This window comes from Muntiacus reevesi, chromosome 6 (assembly GCF_963930625.1).
Source record: "Muntiacus reevesi chromosome 6, mMunRee1.1, whole genome shotgun sequence".
Lineage (NCBI taxonomy): Eukaryota > Metazoa > Chordata > Mammalia > Artiodactyla > Cervidae > Muntiacus > Muntiacus reevesi.
The window spans coordinates 41115833-41133291 of record NC_089254.1 but is presented as its reverse complement, the minus strand read 5'-3'; the positions used below and the strand labels follow the sequence as shown (position 1 = coordinate 41133291).

At 34.5% G+C, this 17459-nt stretch overlaps 1 protein-coding gene across 2 annotated transcripts in view; it reads left to right on the top strand.

Moving 5' to 3' along the window:
* Nucleotides 1-17459, top strand: part of PHTF2 (putative homeodomain transcription factor 2) — a 129062-nt gene that overhangs the window by 37116 nt on the left and 74487 nt on the right. For both annotated transcript variants that reach the window (XM_065939942.1, XM_065939944.1), the window contains exon 2: nt 1642-1721. In XM_065939942.1, the coding sequence (XP_065796014.1) occupies nt 1677-1721 (45 nt within the window). In that variant the 5' untranslated portion in view covers nt 1642-1676. The remainder of the gene's footprint in view (nt 1-1641; nt 1722-17459) is intronic.

The following is a 17459-nucleotide window of genomic DNA, read 5'->3' as shown; positions in this document are numbered from 1 at the left end:
AATTTTATTTTAAATGTCAATAAAAAGTGATTGAACTTTGTTTTCCTTCTTTAAACTGATTGCCATGTTTTAAAAAAAATGAACTATTAATACTCTCTAGTTACTGAATTGGGGAACTTTAAAATATAAAATAATATAATTGAGCATCTATATGTATTAGATATCAGAAATCATTTTATGTTATTGTATTATTTATTAGTCACAAGAATCTTATAGAGGATAGATAGGTATAGTTGTTCCTATTTTATAAATATAAGAAACTAGGTCATAGAGGTGAATGACCTCTTCAATGGTACGTATTAGCTAGTGGAACCATTTGAATCCTTGTCTTTTGACTCTGTGCTCCTCTTCTCATGATATGTGGGAATTTTTGAGGTTTTCACAACATGGTTTACTTGAATTTGATCAATTAAAGATACAGTCAGTATCTTAGGAAAGGTAATAAGTAATCTGGTTTCTAACACTATCAGAAATATAGGCAGTCACAACATCGTAAATCAACTATTTCAGTAAAAGTTAAAAAAAATTACAGGCAATAAGTAAATTCTGCCTTAAATTTTAGAAGTTGATCTGACTATTTGAACTTGTTGGTAATTATTGTCATTATATTTGAATCATTATACGCTGCTAAAAATGGAGTATAAAACCTTTGGTATTTTGTTTCCTCTGGGTGAAATTTGGCCATTGCAGATCTGCATGTGCCAGGATTGGCTGAGGAGGGTGCTCTCGACTCAGAATTTCCTTGAGATCCTGTTTGGCCTTGGATGATCCCAATTTGTAAAATGAATTCTGGGGCCAGTATCTGCATTTGAACCTGTCTAGGCTCATCAGAGTCGGACACGACTGAAGTGACTTAGCAGCAGCAGCTGACTCATTCTTAACACCTGCCAGAGGTACCCTCCTGTGCCAGTGTGGTATTAAAAACTAGAAAACTATTTCAGAGGTTACTGGAATCAGTCTGGAATTAATTTTCTCTAGGGGTAAGGAACCGTTAAGTTTAGTATCCAGAAGATGTTTATAAAATTGTGATGAATTTTTAAATATTAGCAAACTGATGTCCGAAAAGTCCTTAATATTAGTTATTCCTGTGTAATTAACTCTAATATTCGCTTAGTATTTAACATAGATTAATTAGGTTTCTCCAGCTATTTGATTTCATTTCAACTTTTTGTAACCAAATATCAGGGAAAATTAAATGTGATTATAAATTTTGGCATCTCTGTCAAGCTACCCATTAGCAGCAGTAATTGATGCTAGTTCCTAGATGGAAGCTAAAACACAACTGATCTGTTACTGAGTGAATGGATTGATTCCTATCATGTGTGAATTTATAAATGAAAAATTTCTTGTATAACTTGGAAAATTCTGAAATTTATTTAAACGACATTTAAAAAATCAACTATTTTATAAGAAATTTTAAATGTTCTATTCATGTAGAAAGATCCTTCTTTTATTATGGCAACTGATTTCTTGTTTACCTAAGAGAACCTGTTGCTAAAATAGTAATGAGGAAGGTGTAATATAAGCATAGTCACACACCCCTTACTCTGCAAGTAACCAGAGTGCTATGCATGCATGTTGTTCAGTCTCCTTTAGAAGGTGGAAGTCAAGGAGTCCTTTGTTTTTCTCTCTCTTGCACAGCCTAACATGACAAATGTGTGATTTCAGTGGAATAAATGGCGTCCAAAGTCACAGATGCTATTGTGTGGTATCAAAAGAAGGTAAGTTGACAATCAGAGCTTTTACCTTTTAAATATTTTTATTTTAAAATGCATAATTTTAAAATTTGATGAATTTGTGTCAGATATTACCTAAAATAAGAAAGGTAATGCTTAAAAATATTTTTCTCTACTTTTTACTCCACATTGTCAGAGTATCTAAATTATTTTCAGTTATAAACCACGTTTCCAGGGTTATGAATACACTTCACATTTTATGAAAGCATTACATTTTTTCTTGTATTAATTTCTTTTGACAAGAGGTAGGTTAACAGAGCTGTTACAATTTTATAACTATTTTACAAGGGTAACTATAGTTTTAATCTCTTGTAAGCTACAATTTAACAGCTGAATCGTTTCAGTAAAATAAACCTTTGCAGACTGTATTTTCCAGACTGAAATATTAAAATATTTATTTTGACATTTTAGGAATAGTTGTTGTAACTACTTAACTAACTCTGTCATTCTATATGTTTTAAAATAAGCCTTACCAGTTTAATGTTTTCTTTATAAAGTATAAGTTCCAGTGCCTTTTTTCTTTTTGAAGATACTCCTGTTTACTCCTGAAGAATGTTGTTTATACTCTTTAAAATGTATTGTTGTTATATGTGGTATCTTAGATTTTTAACTTATGTAGTGAATTATGTTTGTTTTCACATTTGAAACATTTTTATGCCTTATTCATTAGGTCCCTATTAACAAAGGATAATTAGGTATTTAAAGTTTTTCCTTTGTATGGGAAAATCAGTCAATTTTAAAATTTAGTAGTAAATAAGTGGTAAGTAGCACACTTTAAAGATTAAACAAACCTAAGAATACAGTCTGTCTTTGAATATTTTATTTCTTTCTGGGTAGAGCATACCATAGATAATCCAGTATCACATTTTTCTCATGAAGTAGTGAGTTGGAAGTATTGGTGTTGATCACACTAGTCAGTCTTGTATGTTTCTATATTAGTGTTAAAGTTACTTTTAAATTTCCAATAAACTTAAAGATGAATTAAAGAAAACTAGTTGTTTTTGCAGATAGATCTTTGAAAGCTTTTCTGTTAATTTCTACTTATGAGAGAAATGCTTATCAAAAATTTTATCTGACTTTTTCTGTGCAAACATTTCAAACTTCACTAAAGATCATTTGTAGAATGTATTAGCTTAACTGACCTCTTTTAAGATCAGAGTTTGAAATATATTCACATTCAGTAAGCACAGTGACACCCTTCTTATCTGAGGGTCTAACAGCTTTGGATGTGTGTTAGTCGCTCAGTTGTGTCCGACTCTTGCGACCCCATGGACCACAGCCTACTAGACTCCCCTGTTCATGGAACTCTCCAGGCAAGAACACTGGAAAGTGGGTTGCCATTTCCTTCTCCAAAAGCTTTGGATATGTGCAACCAAAAAATTCTCCAGAGCAGCCCTAACAGATATAACAAATTATATCTAGCAAACGTAATCACATCAGAATCACCAGAACCATTAACCAGATTTGATCTGCTTGATTGTTTTATTTTGCTTTTAAATTTAATTTTCTTGAAGAATACATAGGAATGCTTTGAAACATCACTTAGTCTTTCAAAGCTTATTTAAAAAAAAAGAAAGTACCTGTAAGTACCCTTTCCCATCCTTATCCAACAAGTTCTGTCCCAGAGGTAGTTGTTTTAAATTCCTATGCCCTGAATACTTATTTAACCAAAATTTTTAGTCATTGGGAGGATGGAGGTGGGTTAGTGGGGAGAAATCATAAAAAAATGGAAGTCTAATTATACAGTCAAAAATCAATAAGAAATCATCTACAATGTAATATACTGCGATAATATTTCCTTTCAGTGCAACAGTTTATATTTTTTTTAGTATATGTGCTGCCGAAGCAAGCACAACAGTTTATATTTTTTTTAGTATATGTGCTGCCGAAGCAAGCACAACAGTTTATATTTTTTGCTTGGTTTTTCTAGATCTTGAAAGTCTCTGACAGAACTGAAAAACTTTTGTTATAGTCAGTCACATTCAGGTGTTCTACCAGTTTCTTTTTTACCTTCTTGGGAATGACCTTCCTAGAACCCTCTGTCCACCTGCTGCATTCTTTGCTGGATTGTTCTCAAGTCATGCCTGTCACCTGCCATCTTGGTATTTTCTTTTATCATCAGCCTGAGAGTTCCTTTCACTGCTCTTAGATCATACAGATTTGTTTTCCTCTTAAATATATCCTAGTAAAAAGAAGTCCTTTCAGAGGTGTTCATGTTTCAGTGGAAAAAGAAGGCTTGAGTACTGAAGCTTGATATTCCTGATTATTTGACAGTGGGCAGATAATTTGATTTTTTGAATATCATTTCTCTGAATTAACTAGATAATAATTCACAACCTCTTTTCAGTCATGTATCCCTTTGAAATTGTGATGAAATTTCCAGTTTCCAGGTTCTTATTTCCAGAAAAGTGTATGTAAGGAACAAACAAAATTTTACATCTGATCCAAGCCCCAAATGAAGAAGTCCTGGGTTAGGTGATTTTAAATGTTTTAATATTTTAGCATTCTTTGATTTTGTGTCTGTCATTCAGTAGTTATCCATGTTATATACTAGGAGGTATCACTATAAATAAAAACCAAGAAATTTCAACTTCATTTTCTTGAATATTTCTTTGCTTGTAACTTTAGAGTCATCTTTTTTACTGGAAAATGAGGACATTTTCATAATTTTGTTTTGAGTAATGCAAACAAGCTACCCCCAAAGACCAATACTTGATTTATGGACTGCTGTGAACATGAATTCTAATATCAGATGGGAAATTTCCAGAAGAAAAATAAGTACAAATAAATTGGTTTTAAGTATTAAAATGTGTGTTGACGATCTAGGTAAATATCTTGTTAAAAAAACTTTTAATAAATTGCATGGTTTATTTTGAGGTTTTAAAAGTTCACTAGTATCTAATTCTAAACTTCATTTTGTACTGTCATAGCCATCTATAGTCATGAATTTGAAAGTTCCTGTTGAAGCAAAGTGATTTTCAATCTTAATTTGGAAGACTAATTTAACCCTCAAGAATGGTAATTGAATAAACCAGAATAGGTTTTGATTAATATTGGGCTTTTGAACTTTTTTTTTTTTTTAATAATACAGTACTTTTCTTTCACGTATCTCCTTTCTTGTTCCTGAGTAGATGGGATTATTTATCTTTCAGAAGGCATCCTAAATAGGGGCTTAAGTTATAGGAGTTCAAAGATAATTGACACACTAAGTATTTCTTTTTAAAAAATATGACCTGTATAGTTCTATTGTAAATATATAGATCATATTATGAGAGAATGAGGTTATGTTTTCAGGAAATGAATATGTAAGAGCAGAGTGGCCCAGATAAAACTCCAAATTTTAAGGAGGCACTAGTGACACTGTATAGAAATAGTAAAATAGTGAACTTACTTTATAGAACTGAGGAAGAACTATATATATCTTGGTCACTGCTTTTATGGAATCAGTAGCCAGCAAGAAAATTTGAATGAATTATGTTTAATAGCTTTTAAATATGAGCCAACAGTGGAATTTATTTAGTAGTTTAAATGAGAAACCAGCCTTAGTATCATGAACTTGATTGATAACTACTGTCAACTATTGATAGTTGGGAACATTAAATTCTCTACCATTTTAGTGAAATTCAGTTGTGTATACGTGTATGTGTGTAAGTACATATGTAAGGCATTTCAGAGCAATAACTTGTCACACAGATGGTTGAGAAATATTAAGTCTCAGCTTTCATTTCCAAAAACCTGTGCTGTTATTTGCATGTAGGACAAATCCAACTCAGCCTATCTAGCAAAACAAGGGACATTTTTTGTCTTTCAAGCTAAACTATGAAAAGTGGTGAAATGCATCTCAGGGTTGACTGAATTCTAAGCCCAAAGCTTCATCAGAGGTGTCTTATCTGCTTTCCTTGAGCTGACTTGTTTCATCCTGCCACGTACATGCAAAAAACTTTTCTTGCTGTAGAAATATGCCCAGAGATACCTCCACACTCCCTTTAACTCCTTGAGGAGGATGTGTGGAGGACTGGAATATAGTGGGTTTCCTACCAGAACTATTCCCAACCTTTTTCCCTGTTGGAAGAACCTCTACTTTGTTAGGGAATTCATTATAGAGCATTGTGGCCTGGGAGCATATATCTAGTCTCAGAGGGCATGAATCCTGATCAGTCTAAGCCAGTCATGGAAGTCTATTTCCCTTGCCAGTGATTGGCTTAGAAAGAGGCACATATTCTGACTGATGAGATATGAAAACTTCTGGGGAAAATCTTCCATCTCTTAAAAAGAGACCCAACAATAATAATAGCAAAAGCTATATAACATTTATTATGTACCAGGCATTTTCTAGGTTATATATATATATATATATATATATAATTTAACATAAATGAATGAAATGAGATAGAGGGTCTGCTTCCTATCTCTGGACACTTTGGGTGAAGCTCTGCTGCCTGAAGTTGTTGTAGCAAATTTGCTCCCCAGAGGGGAGCTTGACAACAGGCAAAGTTGAAAGATGGAAAGAACCTGAATTTTTCAGGATTTTTTGAGCCACGGAATTAACTAATTCTGGAAATATCTTACTTTGAAACTTCTTATTGTATGAGATAATATCCCCTCATTTTTTCCAGTTACTTGAAGTTTAATTTCCTTGCAGCTGAAGGCATGCTAAATAATTACCAAGAAATGCTTTCTGATGATATGTGGTTTCCTGTATAGTCCCTTTTTTTTTTTTTCCTTTGAATGGTTATAGCAGTAGATACAAGATTAACATCTACCAAAATAGAAGTCCTGAGCCTCAGACCAATGGATTTATCATATTTTCTCTTTGAAGTTTTTTTTTTTCCTTGAATCATATTCTTACAGAAATCATTAAATCGTTAATGTAATTTTTAAACTACTGTGCCTCATAGTATGATGTGGTTAAAAGAGCATTTGTATTTGATTTTGTGACTTTGGTTAGCTTGTAATATTGAGTGTGTTACCTAATCTGTGTAAGCCTAAATTTCTTTTAATCTGAGGAGATTATGCTTCCTCTATGTGCCTGAAAGGGTTGTGAAGCAGTAAATCAACTTTAAATACAGTTTTTAAAAGCTTTTTATTACTGGTTTATGAATTGTTGAGTAAATTTGTAGTATCACTCTTAAAAATGGTTTGAGTTTGAATTTTATTTACAAAGAAGAAAGAAACTATGCTATGCAGTGGTCAGTTCACTCCACCCTGAGGTTAGCTTCAGCCCTGACCCTTGAATTGTTTAGCTGATGTTTCCCCTTTTTGTTGAAGCTAGTTCAGATTGGGCTGTTACTTGTGAAAGAGTCCCAACTAATGTATAGAGAATATATAAATTTTATTGAGGTATGATACATACTCAGAACCACACAGATTACAATTGATTATATATATTATATATTTATATAGATGTTTACAAACTGAGCAACTCCTTGTGTTCAGGACTGTTTGTATGCTGTTTACAAAATAAGACTCAGATCAAGAAAGAGAATGTTACTAGCTTTCCAAAACCTTCAGGCTCCCTTTTAGTCACAGCCTGACCCTTTTGACCAGTGTATGAGGCAATATGTCTTCATGGTAACCAGAACACAGGTTTTGGGGTTGGCAAAAGATTTTGAATCCTTGTTCTTGAAAGCATGTATGATTCTCGACGAGTTTCGTCTCTGAATTTCACTTTCATGATATATATATAAACATTGTCCTTTATATTTGCATGCTAAATTGCTTCTGTCATGTCCTTTATATTTACTTGAGGATTAATTGATGACATATGTGAAGTGTTAGCAAAGTGCTCTTCACAGGTAAACCTTCAATGAATGAGAGTTACTTTTGTTATTATTACTTCATATTTATGCACTGATCAGAGGAAGTTCCCCTAACTTATTTCAGAGTACTTTATTTCATCAATTCTAGAAATTCTCATGAGGCTAAAAAGATTCTTATTTGTAAATAAGAAACCTGAAATGTCAGTCTTCTGATACCCAATGTTAGAACAGTGGGTATTTAGTTGATATTTGACACTCATACAACAGAGACATGATTAAGTGTAATTTATAAATCTCAACTTTCTTTGCTTCAGTCACAGCTCATTTTTTCCACCGTTTCCTTTTCAAAGTCACTTTCTTGCCAAAAACAAAGATTTTTCCTAGCAGAAATAGATTGGTTAGTTTAGTTACTGAAATATTTACCTTTTCACTTAGGACTTTTCTCTCCTATTTTGGTCATGAAGTTCTTGAAATTTTCCACTCTCATAGTCTCTCCAGTTTGGGTGCTTCTAAGGTAAATAATTTGAGTTTGAATTCTATTTACAAGGAAGAAAGAAACTATGCAGTAGTCAAAATAGTTTGACTTTAGAGATCATCTAGTTCCTGTTAAACTTTTTGCTTTACCGATAAGAAACCTGATGCCTGTAGATCTAATAACTTGATCGTAGTCATGAATTAATGATAAAACCAAAACTCAAGTCTGCTGACTTTCAGCCAACTCTTTTCTCCTGTACTAAGGCTGCTTTGAAAAACACACTGAAGAAACTTTTATAAAACTCATTTGTTGAATGTGAACTTTAAAAAAAAAAACTTTAAAAAAAAGCTTCATTTAATCTGTAGATAAACCTTAATAAAGAATGTTTTGTGTTCCCCGACTCCCCTTCCAGCTTCTGTCCTTGCTCATCCCTCTTACTGTTCCTTGGCTTCCGGTTGCCATTGTCTTTCAGTTCAGTTCAGTTGCTCAGTCGTGTCCAACTCTTTGCGACCCCATGGACTGCAGCACGCCAGGCTTCCCTTGTCCATCACCAACTCCCAGAGCTTGCTCAAACTCATGTCCATCGTCAGTGATGCCATCCAGCCATCTCATCCTCTCTTGTCCCCTTCTCCTTCCGCCTTCAGTCTTTCCCAGCATCAGGGTCTTTTCCAGTGAGTCAGTTCTTCGCATCAGGTGGCCAAAATATTGGGGTTTCAGCTTCAGCGTCAGTCCTTCCAGTGAATATTCAGGATTGCTTTCCTTTAGGGTTTACTGGTTTGATCTCCTTGCAGTACATTGTCTTTATTGCCTCCTTAGCCATTGATCCTCGAGTTGCTGCAGCCTGGCTCCTGCCTCTGCCCTTCTACTGGAAGTACTCAAAGGTCAGTGGTAATAATAAACCATTATTATAACACCTAGTGCTTCTTGTGGATTTACTGGGTGTCAAACACTGGGCTCATTGCTTTGTTTACATTGAAGGAAGAAACCTGGAGAATCATAAGGCCATGCAGGACTTGCAGATGTTTTTGGCTTAGTTGGATAAATTTTTAAAAATCAAGTCAACATTGAAAGAGCAGAATATTTCAGATAAAAATCTGAACCCAGGGAATATGCTGTTCAGTTTGCTACAGTCCTCATGGTGATTATATGTGCACTTGGACCTACCTCACCTCTCATTTATATCAGCTGTCTGACCCCTATAGGAACATAGTTTACTGTCTGCACTTTACATGGATATTCAGGGCTTTTTTAAGGTAATTTCTTTTGTGAGAGTGTTTGAAAGGGTGTCACCTTTTTTAAAAAAAAATAAAAATTAATATACATAGATATTGATTTAACACTAATGATTGAATGATGTTGATGATAATGAAGGTGCTTAGCACTGCCACATATTTAAGTAGCATCTGTTTTTCAGAGTGCTTCCATATTATATATTTTCATGGTTTGATTGACTGTGATAATGAAATGGATTAACTTGGTGGCTATATCAAGATACTATAAGAAGTTGTATAAGATTTCTAGGACTTTCATAATTGACCACAAACTGGATGGCTTAAATCCACAGAGTTGTATTTTCCCATGGTTCAGGTGGCCAGCATTTCAAAATCAGCATCAGTATGGTTGGCTCCTTCTGTCGGAGGCTCTAGGGGAGAAGCTGTCCCGTGCTGCTCATGTAGCTTTCGTGCAAACGCAGTCCTCGATGTTCTCTGGCTTGTGGACGCATCGTTCCAGTCCCTGCCTTCAGCCTCACACTGGCTTCTTCACTCTTTCTGTACTTGCTCTTCTGTTCCCTCTTGAGAATAATGGAATGTTATTATTAATAAAAATTTGGATACTTAAAGGTTTTGGTTAATAGTTTTAAATTGGACATTTCTATATCTGTTAGAAAGACATCTTCAAAGGAAGGGGGCAATTTTCTTTTGTATTTCTGATAGCTCTGTATTTGCATTTAGTTGCTCTCTCCTTTGCTCTTTGCTTTTATTTCTAGAACAAATAGTTTCTTTTTTTTCTTTTTCTCATAAAATGTCATTCTTTATCTGAGATAATTTGAAATTCCTTTTTCATGATTAAGGAGAGGTATTTTAGGAGGGAACAAAACAAATGATGTTTAAAAAGTGGATGGAGTAGAATAATTTCTTAAGTTTAATACAGCCTAATTTTACATAGTAACTGTGAAGAATGAACCATACTATTTGATACATTTTCTGTACATTTCTTCAAGTAGCCAAACTTGTTTTTAAAAAATTGACTTTTTCCAAAAATTCTTTTACTGCAAATGGTATAGACATGATCACTTTCTAATATTTTCCTGAATTGTGGTTGTTGTTAATTGTGGTTTAATTGTGTTCATTGTGATTTGGTCTATAATACATTGTAGTTTACCTGTGCTCTTTTCTCATGAATTTTCACTTCTTTGGCCTTATCCTCATTTGTTTAATCAGTTAGTAAAATTGTAGGTAAATTCATTGCACGGGGCTCTCCATATCCCCAGGTTGTGCATCCACAAGTTCAGCCAAACTCAGGTTAAAGATGTTCAGGAACAAAAAAAATTCAGAAAGTTCCAAAAAGCAAAATATGATTTTACCAAACACTAGCAGCTACTTACATAGCATTTTACATTGTGTTAGTTATTGTAAGTGATCTAGAGATGATTTAAAGTAAATGAGAGGATGTACATAGTTAAATGCAAATATTATGTTCTTTTTGTAAGGAACTGGAACCAATCCCCTGTGGATACTGAAGGGGAGGACGTCTTAGAAGCAAAACATGAGGGAAGGTTCAAAGAAGTTTCTCCTTGGGTAAAAATTCAAGTACTCCAGTGAGCTGATTTTGCCAACAACTTTTTCAGTGACTCAGAAACTCTTCTTTCTGGGTTTTTTTTTTTTTTGACCTGAGGCTGTCACCCTTTGAGGTTGCTTTGTGTTAGAACCTTGTTTCGAAGGAATCAGAAATGTAGAGAGGGAAAAAGGTACCTTAGAAATTAACATTTTTAGTATCTGTATTTCACTGATGAGGAAACTGAGACACTGAGAGATAAGAGAACTCAGCAAGGTCTTGCTTTTATTTATGTGTTTGTCTTTACCTAGTCTAGATAGCTGTCAACCATACTATGAATTATTGAATTTCACTTTTTGAGCAAGTTTTACCTGTGCTTAATTGAAATAGTAGAGTCAGCTCCCATGGATGAAGCAAATGGAAAAAAAAGAAAAAAAAAAACACCTTGCACTGTTTCTTAGCAAAGTCCTTCTGGGCTCCTGCATGGTGATGTTTACACACTCCAAGGGGATCCATATTCAGTCCTCCTTAGTATTAAAGTACTAAGTTCACAAAAACACTATTAATAGATTATTATTATTAAAGTTTTGAAGTATCTTTCCCTGTGTTCAGATACTATGAATACATAAACACGCAATTGCTTAATATTTTATGTTTGTCCTCTTTAGAAGTTGAGTATTTGGCGATGGAAGGTTTTTGGTTTTGTTTTGCAAATATTCTGGTATGCCAGAACTAGGAATATCTACAAAATACATAACTTCTTTGAAATACTGCAGTTATCTTACTTGCTTATGACTTTTTTTTGAGGGGGGGTAGGTGAAATATTTATTCCTTTAAAAGGAAATATTCATTTGCCTACAGCAGTTACTGGAGATAGAGTGCCTAAAAATTAAAGTAGTTGTTTACACAGATTATGAGGAGATCTAGGAAACAATGTTATTTGAAGAGAGTTGAAGTTTTTCAGTGATTAAAGCTTCTACCTGTAGGGAGTTGGGAAGAAAAATATTAATACTTTATGACATACTGGAATACTAGTCTCTAATCTTTTTCATTTTCTGATGAATAGATTTAAAATGGAAATGTTAGTCAAGGCTATAAGTTTGCCAGTTATATTCCAAATATCTTGCAGTCAGTTTATCTTTAACCATGGTAACAGACAAAGTGGTGAAATAAGTTGGTAGGTTGCCATTGACAGCCTAAAATTAGGCAAATGTACCAGCTTTTACAAGGCCTGAAGTATCTAAAACACTGGTGTTAACCTCCTGTGTTTATAGTTCACAAAGAATGACATTTATAAATGCTATTTAGAAGGGTAACTTACAAACTAAATTGCCATTTGCCAAATGACACATGGAGTTTATTCAAAAGAAGGCCGTTAATTCAGTATCAAGGATTGATTCACAAGAATAAAAAGCTGGAGAGGGCGTATTGCCTAAAAATTTCCTATTTGAATTTTTACCCCAAATTAACATTCTTAAGATACACTTGGTCATTTAAAATGAAATGTTGCTTTAGTTTGCTTTTTGCATTTGGTGTCTTTTCCCTTCTCCCCCTATGATCGGATTAGAATTACAGATAGAGAGTTCTGATTTATCTAGTTTATCTAGTTTGTTTATCTGGTTTATCTAGTGAAGAAGTGGGTTGGTGCATAACTGTAAGCAGGTAAAAGACAGTATATAAAAGAAAGTAAGGTAGCCTCAGTGTCCGATTCTATGTGACCCCGTGGACTGTATCTTGCCAGGCTCCTCTATCCATGGAATTCTCCAGGCAAGAATACTGGAGTGGGTTGCCTTTTCTTGCTTCGGGGGATCTTCCCAGCCCAGGGATTGAATTTACGTCTCTTACATCTCCTGCACTGGCAAGCAGGTTCTTTACCACTAGCACCACCCGGAAAGCCTTATTAAAATTTAATTCTTTTTAATGGAGTTTGGGGGATCAGAGAATGAGATACTATTTTTCCAATATCAAAATGGTAGACAGGAAGATTTTTTAATTAAAAAGTAATTTTTAATTAGTGGTTTGTGGCCACAACACTTTACGTGGTTCATTTTTATTTACTGGTAGAAAACTAAGAAAAATTGTTAGTGAAGCCTCATTACATTGAATTCATACAGGGAAAACTCAATACATTTAAGTTTTATCAGTACAGTTTGACTTTCAGAATTAAAGCCTTAAAAGAAAAATCAAGACTTCCCCCTCTCTCTCCAATAATATTGTCCTGTTAGAATTTGCACCCAATTACATTTAAATAGCATTTATGATGGACCTATTATGTATTAGGCACTGAGGATTGCCTTACAACAACTCTGCATCATGAGAGAACCAAAATCCAAACAAAAAGCGATTATATAAGTGCTATAAGAAAATTACCCTAGAAGCACTATGGGAACTCATGTAAATTTGTTCTTTCAGTCACCATTCTGTTACTACTTGCATTTCCTAAATATTTCTCAGATTTGCTATAATCTTCCTGCCTTCATTGTTTCTTAATTCTTGTTCCACTTAAATATTTCTTCCTTACAGTCACCAGAGTGATTTATCTTAAATGAAAATTTGGATTTACATATTTAATAACACTCTTCAAAGACTTCTCACATATCATATAAACTCACATTTCTTCACAAACCATAAGGATTAAAAAAAAAATTAATTTCAGTTACCTTTCTAACCTCTTCCAGCCTTCAGCTCTCACTGAATTAATTCCACCTTTCCGACAAATAAAACTTTGATATTTCCCCATACTGTTTTTCACCTTACTGCTTGAGTTGCCCACTTCGTTGTCCCCCCCGCCCCTTGTAAACTAACTCAGTTGATCCTTACTTAATAGGTAAAACTAGTATCTTCCCCTGAAGGACATCTTTCATAATCCATGGAGACTGGATTATGTGTTCGCTGCCAATGCTCATAAAGGAAATTTATGCATGCTATCTGTAAGGCAAGAATATGGCGATTTTTATTTTCTTGTTCTTTTTTTTTTTTTTTTTTTTTTTTACAATTTTACAAACTAATGTGATAGTTACCTACTACCTTCCAGAATTCAACACCATTCTTTGTTTTTATCTTGGCTTTAAAGATACTTGATAATGTTTCATCCTGTTGCAGTTACTGATGCTCAGATTGTTGTGTTGCCAATAGGAGATTATTCAGGTTGGCTTTTGAGTCTCTTTGGCATGACTAGTCAGTCAGTCAGTTCAATGGCTCAGTCGTGTCTGACTCTTTGTGACCCCGTGGACTGTTGCATGCCAGGCTTCCCTGTCCATCACCAGCTACTAGAGCTTACTCAAACTCATGTCCATTGAGTCAGTGATGCCATCCAACCATCTCATCCTCTCTTCTCTTCTCCTCCTGCCTGCGTGACTAGTAGTATTTGTATAAATTCAGTTATTTTTCTACCTCTGTGTTACAGTGGTATTTGTTATTCTAGCACTTACCACAGATTGACTTGCAGTATAATTAATTCCCCCTGATAATCCATAAAGAAAGGAGTCATCTTTGTATCTTTGTATTACTTATTTCAGTGCTTTACTTTTTGTTTAGTGCTTGGTAAATTTTTCTGCTTTGATAACAATGCTTTCAGCAGACAATACTTCCATTAAACTTTTAGTTTATTTAGTTCTCTGTTATATTGAGTGCCAATGATGTGCCATATACCAAGGCAGACACTTATTTTGAGTAATTTGATTTAATTTATTTAGTAGTAAAATGAAATAGTCTCTGTATGCTGAATATCTGTTACATTAAGTATTAAACATAATACTTTAACTTATAGTAACATTCCCCAAGTATTTTCTGTATGATGTTAATAGGTGTTATTAGAATAGAGGTATTTTTATGGTCAAATAAGTTTGAGAAATATTGAGTTAAATAGAGGTTAACAACTTTATTATAGGATTTCATAGTTTATGTGTAGTGTTACTGCCTATAAGACAAATAGAAGAAACATGTTTAATTTTTCAGTTTAATTCCTTCCTGCACCGCCCCCCCCCGCCCATGAGTATCGTGGAACATACTGAGGAATATGCTGGCCAAGTTATATAAAAGAGTGCAGTGCAGTGGGAAAGGCTTGTTGTTGTAAGTCAGGACTGGAATGTCTTCCCTGAAACACTAGATGCAGAACTTTCTGACAGCCTCAGTTGTCTCATCAGTGTAAGAATATATATAGCACCAGTATGTACAGCCTGGTATGCTGGTGGGTATAGCCTGTCCCTTCTCCAGCGGATCTTCCCAATCTAGAGATCGAACCCAGGTCTCCTGCATTGCAGGCCGATTCTTTACCAGCTGAGCCAGAAGGGAAGCCCAAGAATACTGGAGTGGGTAGCCTGTCCCTTCTCCAGCGGATCTTTCCAACCCAGGAACCGAACCGGGGTCCTCTGTGTTACTGCAGGACGATTCTTTAGCTACTGAGCTGTCAGGGAAGCCCATGTACAGCCTAAGATTACAAATTCTGTACAAAGCACCTGACAAAGATTAGTAATTTAGCATAGTCTTACTATCCAGATAAACAGTTTGTTCCTTCCTCTGCCAAGTTTTTCCTAATTCTACATAGGGAAGATAAAACAGTCTGTTTTCTAAAGGCATTCCTGTAGTCACTCTTAGTAGCAATTTTATAGCCACCTGGATTCTTGAATTAAGGCAGACCTTTTCTTAACCAATAATAATAGTGGTCCAGGTCCCTTAGATTCTAATTCTGAGGAATCTGGACTAAGCACCCAGGAGCAATTTATCTTAACTTTTCCTCCATATTAATTGTATCTTATATAGGTAAGTGGAAGGAAGCTAAACACTTTAATGTGTTTGATTTTGAATAACTTAGATCTGTTTCATCATCTCATTTTTAATTTCACATGATTGAATTAGTGGCAGTAATATGTTAGGTATTTTCTGAAATACAACGGTACTTAAATAACCAAGATATTTTAATACTCTTGGCATTTTAATTGCTTTATAAATATGATACAGCTTTTCATGCTATTTATAGTTAACTGTTAGAAATATGTAAACAAGGAAGGTGCTGTAGTCTTGATTCATAATATGTATGCATCATTTAGTCAGGGCTATGTTTTCGAGTAATAAACCAGAGTATATCCTGTGATAAACATTAAAAGAATGCAAAAAAGGCGTATATACCTTCCTTCCTTGCCTCATGCTGTGTTATTAAGGAAAGGGAAGCATTAGGTAATTTATCAAAATGATATAATAGCTAACATTTATTGAGCTGTTACATGTCTATTACTGTTGTTAGCTCAATATGATTTAGCACATTTAATCCCTATGGTTATCCTGTAGTTACTAATAATATTAAATATTTTGCATATTTTTAGAACTGAGTAAACTGTACTTCTGGAGGAGTTTTGTGTATTCTAATTTGCTTTCTTAAAAGGTCTGACAGCTTCCCAGCTGTCAAGGCAGCCATGGAGAGTCAGTAGAGTATCTGACAATGATTAAGGGTTAAATACCACCCTTCTTAGATACCTCTTAGTGATCAGAGCCAAGGCAGAAGAACATAAGATGGTTTGTGTAAGGATGTGAATGAAATTACTGGTGGGTAAGACCTCAGTTGTAGAGCTAGTCCATCTGGATTTGAATTCCTATATTCTGCTACTTAAATTTTGTACAACTTAAGTTTTTGTAACTATAAAATAGGGATAGCAGTAGTATCTACTTCATAGAATTGTGAGGATTCATTAAATTAGTTTGTGAAAATTGTGTCTGGCACTTGGTAAATAACAAATTTTAAAGATAGACCACCTCAAAAAAAAAAAAAGAGACCACCTTTTACGACATCTTGGGTGATATAAAGGTTATTTTCACTGAACATGACTCAACACCAATACTTTTTCTACTTTTACTTTCAAGTTTTCTGTTTTTCAGACAAAACTCCTGATACTGATGTTATTATTACATGATTTCCTGAATGGAAGGATTGGGGGAGAGATTTCTTTAAAAAAAAAAAAAAAAGGGAATTTCTTCAGAAATGTCTGTCTACTGCAGTAAATGAGAAAACATCAGGAGGTTGAAGTAATTTGAGTGAAGTCATAGAGTTAGTAACTGATAGGCTGAAGTTTAAGTCTAGGATTTTAATTCTGTGTCCCCTGCTTTAAAAATAAATAAAGCAAATAATTTTACACTGAGTAGAAAATTTCTGATTTAATTTTTCTTTGTAAACAAGGCAATGTCTTAAATTGGTCTTAAATAGAACTAGGTTCCTTTTTGTTTGTTTGTTTGTTTTAGAAATTTCTTCCATGTCTATGTATAGAAGGACTCTTCCTGAAAGCAAATTGGAGACAGAGTAAAGCAAATACTGTTGTCAACAAACTGCACTCTAATAGCGTTAGATGTTAAAAAATATCAGATGAAAATGTACGGTATCCTAGGTTAACGTCTGTGTAGCACAAGGTTCCTTTTTCATTTTCTTGGCTGTTTATTAGAAGTTTCTATGAACGAGGGAATCCTTAGTTGCCCTCAAGCAGGAATGACTACACAGGGGCTTCCCTGGTGTCTCAGTGGTAAAGAATCCACCTGCCAGTGCAGAAGACACGGGTTCTATTCATGCTCAGGGAGGATCTCACATGCCACAGGGCAGCTAAGTCCATGGGCCACAGCTACTGATGCTGTGCTGTACAGCCTGGGAATCACAAGTACTGAGCCCATGTGCCACAACTACTGAAGCCTGCAAGCCCTAGAGCTCATGCTACGTGAGAAAGCAGGCCACTG